A 9,239-nucleotide genomic window follows, 5' to 3' on the forward strand; every position below is an offset into this window, starting at 1 on the left:
TCCCAAGAAGTAGCTGATAGGTTTGAACTGCTGACCTTATGGTTTGTAGTCCAGTGCTGATCCTACAGCACCACACCAGAAGTCCAGTGTGGAATGCTGTTGTTAAGTGTCATCGAGTCAGTTACAACCCATAGAAACCCTGTATAATGTTTCCAAGGAGCAGCTGGTGAGCTTGAACCCCCAACGTTACGGTTCAAACCAAGTTTGCCGTCAAGCGCATTAACCCACAGCGCCACACCAGGACTCCCAGTGTGGTATAGTCATACATAACCTTTTCCAGACTTGCTGCTGCCAACACTGGCTCCAGGCTGGAGACCAGCAAGCTGAATGAGCACCGCCAAAGTGCAAGGCAGTCAAGGTACGTGAAAGCTTCCAGGGTGTGCACATCAAAGAGCAGAGTAAATATCCCCGGGTTAGATTTTTTATCTAATTTTAGACTCGAATTTGGTGACAGGCCATTTCCATTCTAGAACACAAGGGGGAACAGGACACATGCTTACTTGTTAAGGTTTTTTGATTAATCAGCTGAATTTCGAAAGGTGCTCAGCAGCTAAACAAAAAGGTTGAAGGTCACTAACGAAAGGCCTAGTGATCTACGCCCCCCAAATTAGCCATTGGAAACCTCAGGAAGCACAAATTTACTCTAACACTCATGGGATTACCATGAATCAGACTAGACGCAACAGCAACTGGTAACATTCAATTTGATTGTTTTTGTCTACACTGGCATTCCATTATCCAAGTACCACCCTCCCTTTCTAAAATAAACTCCATTGCCTGTTGAGTTACCCGTGCACAAGAACAATGAACTCCCATTGGTCGAGGGATCTAGGAGCCAAAACACCGAACAGGCCCAGCCCACAGACGGAAGCACGTATTTCCTCACCTATGAGCTCAGGCTTCTTGTTGGAAAGAATCTGGTAGAAGATATGGTAGCTTCTCTCCGCCTTCAGCTGAAAGGTCACTCTTGATTTTTCCAGCAGATCTATGAACACAAGCACAAGACTGCTTTCCCAGGCCGCTCCCCTCCTCACCTTGAGACGTGGTCTGATCCCATTCATTTACTCACAAGTTTCAATATCCGCAGAGGCCAGCTTCCCAGTGGTGCCAAAATGGATTCGGATGAACTTGCCCTGTGGGAGGAGGAGGACGGGATCTCACGGGGTTGCAAATGGTTCTGACTAGCCTCCTGGAAGGAGTCACTGGGCAGCACAAACGGTTAATGTGCTTGCTGAAAACAGAAAGGCTGGAGATTCAGATCAACCCGGAGACCCGTTGGAAGAAAGACTCAGCCATAGATGTCCAGTAAAAACCCTGTCCAGCCCAGTTCTCCTGTGGCACACCAGGGATGGCGAGAAGCAGGTGTCTTCCTACCTCTTCTGCCTTATCTGTCTTATAGCTGCCCCCTTACCTACCTCTCCACAGACACAGGGACCTTCTTTAGGTCACCTCAGAGACTGCACAAGCTCTTCCCTCACTCCGACCCTTGTCCTTCCTGTTCTTTTCAAGTCAACCTGGCTACTTCTCATTGTGCAGGTCTCATCCTGCGCCCCCATAGATGCCTCCCTGCCAAGCCTGCCTCAGTAAAATGCCTCCCAGGTACATCTGTGTGAAGTTCGTATCCCAGGGCTTACCCATTTGCCTCACCCAGGGACTCCTGTGTTCCTCACACATCACTCATACCTGCTTACTTAACTCCTCCTTTGTCATTATCTGAAATGGTTTTAACTTATTTGTTCCCAGTAGTCAGTCTGTAAACTCTGTGAGGAGCCCAGCCTAGCCTGTAGAACACAAAGAAGGTCCCTCTTAACAGAATCCAGACTCACAAAGCGAGAAGAGTTGTCGTTCCGCACGGTCTTGGCGTTCCCGAAGGCCTCCAGCAACGGGTTTGCGCTAATGATTTGATCTTCCAGAGTTCCCTAATGCAAGAAATCAAGAGAGGAAGCAGAAACACGTTTTAGGTCCCAGAATGGTCAGCAGAAGTGCTCATCAGCTCTGTCTCCTGCCTGCCCTTGCCAACTCCTCTCTAATTGTCCAATTTGAAGACCTACCAACTCTACAGCCTATCTTACACAGAACACTTCTGCCACTCAGATATCTTGGACTATTTTGTTATATATTTCTTCACTTTTAAATTCCTCCAATGCTATGATTCCTCGATTTTCGGCAGGTTGTCTGCTTTTGTGAAAATACATAGGTTTACAATTTTCTCAAGCTGATAGATGTGATTCTGCCATAAAAGGACAGCCATGAAGCTGCCCCCAAACTTATCTTCCCCAGTTAAGCTCGAAAGCTTAACTTTTTAGGATATCACAGGTGCTGGTCCCAAAAGAGCACACACAAACACACACACACACACTGTTGTCTAAGATGACCCACAATCCCCTGATGTTTTAAATCCCAAACTGCTTTTCTTTCCTTGAAGAGGTCCAGTGCTCTGCTACCAAGAGTGTTTGTTGCCAGCCTCTGCCTCCTCATTCTGAAGTCAAGACAAAAGTTAGAAATGGAAGCAAAGCAGGACTTTCTCCCGGCTCTCCCCATCCCATACCTTCATTTTGGACTCCTTCTTCTTGGTAAGGTCCCCAGTTGCTGCAATTGTTGCAAAATACTGGATGACCCTCTTGGTATTCACAGTCTTTCCTGCCCCGGATTCTCCACTATCCGGAGCGACCGAAAGAAAGAAAGCAAAGATAATAAGCTGTTAGTATGAACAGTTTCCCCCAGATGGCACCCTCATTTTGTTTGCTTGGGAGCTCAGGAAGGTGGCCAGTCACACCAAAGTCTGAACATACTCTGAGCCACACTGGACACACACCTATCAACATAGGGACCGGGAGAAGATTCATCACAGCCACCACTGAAGGTGATCCAAGAATGGCTAACTCCACTTTTCCAGGGCCTTAGACATACCTCCTTGCCCATCCCCAAATCTATGTTTTCATCATAGACTGAGTTCCAAACACTTTTGAACTAACAGGCTATAACAAGTAGTCTATTAATTCATTGCCTTCAGCTTTGGTGACAGTGGCCACATCTATGAAACCATGTGTGCTGTGGATACTTACGTGATCAGAATCGACTGGTTTTCACGATCTGCCAAAGAAGAAAGACAGTAAAGCAGAGTTGACGGCGATACGTAAAAGTTTCACAACTCTACTCTGTTTCTCGAGCAGTCAAGAGTGGAAGTGCACACTCCTTCCTCCCTGTAATGTGTTCTTCGCTGATAGATGAGAACCTAGAGTCCCTGGGTGGTAAATGGTTAATGCACTCAGCTGCTAACTGACAGGCTGGAGGCTCAAGTCCACCCGGAGGTACTGCAGAAGAAAGGGCTGGACACCTACTTCCAAAACATCAGCCATTAAAAATCCTACGGAGCACAGTTCTACTCGGATACACATGAGGCCGCTATGAGTCAGAGTGGACTTTCAGGTAACTGGTAGATGGGAATTGAGCCTTTTTGAGAATGACACTTGAAGAGATTAAGCCCCTCCTTAAAGCTAGTCAGTGGTGTCTTACCAGTTAATGGCTTTTAGGTTGAAGGATAATGCACATGACTGCAAGACCGGCGGTTCAAACTCATCAGCTGCTCCTTGGAAACCCTAAACAGGTTCGCTGTAAATCAGAACTGACTCGAGGGCACTTAACAACATATGAGATTACCAATCCTTGTCTTTGACCCACTAAAATTTCATAGGGTTCAGTTCGTAAGCCGGTTGCCTGATTGTTTTCCTGAGTTATCTCCGAATAATGGCAGCCTCATGTATGCAGAGTCAAATTGCACTTAGAGGATTTGCAAGGCCTTTTCGAAGCAGATTGCCAGAACTTATTTTGAGGGACCTCTGAGTGGGTTTGAATCACTAGGCTTTCAGTTAGGAATTGAATACCTAACCAGTTGTACCACCCAGAGACTCCAAACTTTCACCCTCCTATGCCCCGTGCTGGGTGGCATAATACTAGACAGGCCCAGGGCCAGAGCAGCTCTCTTGAGCCCTGTCTAATGCATGTGCCCTCATATGGAAACATACCAGTCAGCATGAACTGATAGGCGTTGTCAGAGATGGAGAAGATGTGGGGCGGAGCCTCCTGGCGCTTTTTGCCTCGGTAGGCATCCACCACCTCGGGGTTGTACACCGGCAGCCACTTGTAGGGGTTGACGGTGACGCAGAAGAGGCCTGAGTAGGTCTGTGGAAGTTAATAATAGTAATTGTAATTATTATTATTATGTATGAATATATGTGCATGTGTATATAAAAACTTGTGCCTTCCCAACATTTTGGCTTCTATCACCTCTCCCATGCTGGATGCCCTAATGCCAGACAGCCACCGCCCCAAGGCCAGAAAGCAGCTCTCCTAAAATCCTTCCTCGTTTCCTGCTTCATCCTCAACCGTCGAAGTCAGTCCTGACTCATAGAGACCCTGCATAGGGTTTCTGAAGAGCAGCTGGTGGGTTTGAACTGCCGTCCTTGTGGTTCACAGTCCAGTGCTGATCCTACAGCGCCACACCAGAAATCTGTTAGTGCCGCATTTTTCTTTATGAAAACCTTCTAGAGGAGAACATTACAATCTCTATGTACAGAAGGCAATCCTGGTGTGGCGCTGTGGGCTAATGCACTGGACTGCGAAGTCGTTTGAACTGCAACGTTGGCGGTTCAAGCTCACCAGCTGCTCCTCATACACCCTCTACAGGGTCGCTATGGGTTGGAACCAACTTGACAGCACTTTACAACAACAACAACAATGTGTAGAGGAGGCAACTGAGACTCAAACTGAGATATAACGGGACCTCACACAGATCATAAGTGTAATGCCAAGACCCAAACCTAGGCCCCATCCTTTCTGTTCTCCCGCTTTCCCTCCTCCGAACGCTCTTTCCAACCCCTCTTCCTTCTATCCTGTCCATGCCCTGCTTTCTCATCTTCTACCTGCCTTGATTCTCATCCACTTTTCTGCTTTTTCTTTTTCCTGTCGTTTTCAACAGTCTAGTCAAGCCAGCATCTGTGGAAACCCTTCTCCCTCCCTCCAAGGACCTAGAAAGTGTGGTGAGATGGGCACTGACGTAGATCATCCAGGAGGTGTAGCGGTCCTTGAGGTTGTACAGCACCGCCGGCTCATTCAGGTGGGTGAGCATGGCCATGTCTTCGATCCTGTCGAACTTGGGAGGGTTCATCGCATACACGTCCTCAGGTCTGACCACCAGGGTCTGAAAGAGAAGCAGCGCAGCCCCCCAATGGTATTCTCTGTTGCAGAGTCTGCCACCCAGAAAGAGACTCAACCCCTGGTCTAGAGGGGAAACGCCTAGTTCACAGGGAGGTGAGGTTGTAAGGATAGTTAGTCCTGGTGCGGATGGAATGAGCTTTATGTCAGTTATTCATGATTCTTCTTCATCTCCAAGGGCCTAAGGTGGAGGGAAGGATAAAGGAAGTTAGAAAAGAGGCTTTCTGAGGGAGGATGAGGAAGGGAGCTAGCAGGAGCCCTTTAGCTGGTGGAACCAAAATTCAACTCTAACAGCCAACCGGGCAATTTCCCATCTAATCATAGGAAATAACATACCTATTGGTGCTTCTCAGGGAACACAAGAAAAGGACGGGGTGTGTTGGACCACCAGGCTAGCATGCATGGTATTAACCAATGTTCTGAGTGCTCTGGAGGTAGCGGCCCAGGCCCCCACCTGCCCAGATGTGCTCCCCCTCACCCTTCATCGCTCCCTGGATGGAAGAGTGTGACAATCCAAGGCAAAGGTACAATGAGGCAGAACAATGGTTCCAAATGCTTCCCTCTAAGGAAAAGCCCCTTGCCCCAATGCCCTCAGGCCCTAGGTGTGTGGGGCTGGTCTTCCTCTCCCCTGCCCCACCCGCACTTTCTTCTTTCTTCCTCCCTCTGAAGATGGTGGCGGTTCCTTCTGGGTCTCTGAACAAGGTGGGAGAAATACCTTTTTCGTGCATGCAAGCAGTAACCGCTTAAGTCACCCCATGCAACTGACCCTTCTTCTGAATGGGCTCTTGTATTAACTTTTCTTTTCATTCATTAGGTCTAACTCACATCCTTCCTGCTACTTTGTAAGCTTATTCTTAACTAGTTCGTCTGAACATGCTGTCTCACAAAACCACAGTGCAATTAGGGTCCCTTACATGTTTGGTAAGGTGGAGGGTCAGAGAAAAAGAGGAAGACCCCCAGCAAGATGGATTGGCAAAGTGGCAGCATCAGTGGTCTCAAGCGTGGCAATAATAGTGAGGTTGGCCCAGGACCGGGCAGTGTTTCGTTCTGTTGTACATAGGGTCACTATGAGTTCGTACCAACTCGATGGCACCTAACAACAACAACAACTTCCCTGAGTGGGTACCTTAAACTGGAAGAGATTAAAAGGGAAACCTAATCTATCCAAGCAGTGTGTTCTGAAACAGCGCCTTCTAGTGTTGGAGCTCAACTCCACACCCTGGGCATGAATGGAGCTGGTCTCTTGACCTGGAGCAGCTTGCTCGTTGACAAAGGCTCCTGAACTCTAATTGCTTTGCTCATCTACAGTCAGATTCTTCTTCCAACCCACGATCTGAGGGCAGTACTGCTGGAAAGGTTAAGGTAGTGTGTGGTAGGTACGTTGGGAAGTGGGCACAGTATGAAGAACAGAGAGAGGGGCTGGAGGCCTTGCAAAAGGGAGAGATCAAGGCTTACCCTGTTGTCTTCCGTTTCCACGGTGACCTTCCCATCTTGAGTACTCTTAATTTTCCCCTTGGCATATTCTTGCTTGGAGTCGACCACAAAGCAGTAGGTTTTGGCATCAAAGGGCTGGTTCTGAGCCTCGATTCTCTCTTTCTCCGACTTCCGGAGAAATAGAGCGGCAGAGCCGAACACTTCCATGTCTGTATCACTGCTCATGCTCTAGCTGGAAGACACGCACATCAAGTGTGCTAAGTAAGCCACCTCGGCACCCGCACCTGGCTTCCTTCCGCCTTAGACTGCAGAGCCCACACAAACCAAGTCTCAGTGGCCCTCCCCCAGTAGGATTTCAGAGCTGAGAAAATCCAATGGGCGCCTATTTGTTGCAAGGAGTCCCTGGGGTGGGGGCGGGGAGAGATTCATTACATGCTGGGCTGCATTGGAGGTGCCTTTGAAGAAAGGTATGGTGATTTGCTTCTGAAAGATCGGTCATAGAAAACCCTATGGAACACAGTTCTACTCCGACACACAAGGGGTCGCCATGAGTCAGCATCGACTTGGTGGCACTTGGCAGTACTCTGTACCAAGGACACAGAGAGCAGATTTCATCCAAGCGCCTCGAAGATCTGAGGCTTAGATTGGAGGAAAGTCCTTGTAGTGCTTAAGACTCGGGCTGCAAACCTCAAGGTCAGCAGTTCAAAATTATCAGCCGTTCCATGGAAGAAAGATGAGGCTTTCTTCTCCCATAAAGATTTACAGCCTCAGAAATCCTGTACAGGGTTGCTATGAGTCAGAACTGACTCCACAGCACATAACCACCACCACCTCAAAAAGAAGTGCCCTTCTCTGAACCTCATTTGTCTCTGCTGTGAAACTCAGGCTAAGGGAAGTCTTAAAAATAAAATCATAGAAAAATAAATAAAGTATGAGAGTGGCTTCAAAAAATGTGTGGAAAAATTCTATTCCCTTTTGATTCCATTTTCCACGGACCTTTTTTGAAGCCTCCTTCTTCAAAGAGAATGTTTCGTACTCCGTGGAAAAGAGTTCTTGAACTATTTTGATTCAAAGTGTCTACCTCCACGGACAAATAAATCAGCCTTTTGTTAAGAATAGAAGCTAAGTCTGACCTCACACCATTTGGAAAGTCTCAGATCTCCTTTCTGATCCTCTCCAGCTTAGCCTTCCCTGATCTGAGAGCTCTAGCTCCTTGGGGTCTCTGTGCTCTAATGCAATGGACAGGAGGAGAAATTGACAAGCTTTGACCATCTGGAGACTTCCTACAGCAAAAGGGGCATGATCTGAAGTCTCACCTGGAGTCACACCCACAGGAGGATAGCAGATGACAACAGGAACTGCAGAAATTCCCACCTGCAATAAATACACAAAACAAAACTTAGTCTCACCTGGGAGCGCTTGGTTCAGTGATGAATCAACTCTTGACAAGTTCATTAATAAGGATGTTGTCACTAGCTGTCACTGAATTGGCCCATGACGATCCTTGAAAAACTAGATGGAACTGCTGTGATCTGTAAGATTTTGCAAACAGATCGCTGGGCCTTTTTCCCAGTTCGTTTTAGTGAAGAATCTCTCCTAAAACCTGTTCAGCATCATGGCAACATGCAAGCGTCCATGGACAGATGGGTGGTGGCCATGCAGGAGATGGATCCAGTGGCCGGGAATTGAACCTGGATCTCCCATACGGAAGGCAAAAATTCTATCACTGAGCTGCCACTGGCATCTATTAATAAGAATAATGAACTCGTAATTTTGAAAAGCAGATGGGACATGACCCACTGCCTACCAACTGCCCTGAAATCTGTCTCCTCCCATCCTACCATGGCGGCTTCCTCAGTTCCTGCTTACTCCTCAGGCCACAAGGACAGAATCCCTGTTAAACAGCTTGTCTCATCAGGAAAAGCTCAGATGCCCTTGTTGCCTGTGACCATGGAGAAACTTCTGAGACTGGCTCCCAGGGAGCTACTGCAAGTGGACGACACACCCAGCAGGCAGAAAACCCAGGTAGGGAAGGTCAGGACAGGGGAGGGAGTCCCATTGGCCACTGCACAGATTAGAGAGGCACCAGAGATAGGCAGATGCCTTTGGCCTGTCCAAATGCACTCTGCCTCACATAGCCCTGAAAGAAGAGGACCAGGGAAGATGGAGAAGAGCAAACAGCCTGAAGGACAGCCAGGTGCTGACCTCAAGCAGGCGTGGGAGGCGAGGGTGTGCCGGCATCTAGGCCTGGGGATCTATCTTCACATCTTGCCATGGAGTCAGCTCTGACTCATGACACCCCCATGTGTGGCAGAGTCCAACTGCACTCCATGGGGTTTCTAATGACAGATTTTCCAGCAGATGGCTAGATCTTTCTTCTGAGGTGATCTTTTCAGTTAGCACCTGGGGACTCCAATTCTACACCATCTTAGAAACAGACATGAGATGCTGCCACACAGAGCCTGCAGGGCCATGCTAAGGTGGCTTAAGCAGCCTTTGCAAGAGGAGGTCAAGACTTACCTCTGCCTACCCCGAGCCAGTGAGCGAGCCACAAAGGGGCTGCTGCTCATCCTGGGCTTTTATAAGCCACT

The 9,239-nt window shown here is 48.2% G+C and overlaps 1 protein-coding gene across 1 annotated transcript in view; it reads right to left on the reverse strand.

The window, feature by feature from the left end:
• Positions 1 to 6,873, reverse strand: part of MYH3 (myosin, heavy chain 3, skeletal muscle, embryonic) — a 28,845-nt gene extending 21,972 nt beyond the window's left edge. Inside the window, exons 1-8 of the mRNA XM_006863430.1 lie at positions 6,670 to 6,873; positions 5,057 to 5,200; positions 4,026 to 4,182; positions 3,066 to 3,093; positions 2,549 to 2,657; positions 1,827 to 1,919; positions 1,070 to 1,133; positions 887 to 985 (exon numbers count right to left, since the gene is read on the reverse strand). Of these exons, the coding sequence (XP_006863492.1) occupies positions 887 to 985; positions 1,070 to 1,133; positions 1,827 to 1,919; positions 2,549 to 2,657; positions 3,066 to 3,093; positions 4,026 to 4,182; positions 5,057 to 5,200; positions 6,670 to 6,873 (898 nt within the window). The remainder of the gene's footprint in view (positions 1 to 886; positions 986 to 1,069; positions 1,134 to 1,826; positions 1,920 to 2,548; positions 2,658 to 3,065; positions 3,094 to 4,025; positions 4,183 to 5,056; positions 5,201 to 6,669) is intronic.
• Positions 6,874 to 9,239: the final 2,366 nt, after the last annotated feature.

This window comes from Chrysochloris asiatica, unplaced genomic scaffold (assembly GCF_000296735.1).
Source record: "Chrysochloris asiatica unplaced genomic scaffold, ChrAsi1.0 scaffold00054, whole genome shotgun sequence".
Lineage (NCBI taxonomy): Eukaryota > Metazoa > Chordata > Mammalia > Afrosoricida > Chrysochloridae > Chrysochloris > Chrysochloris asiatica.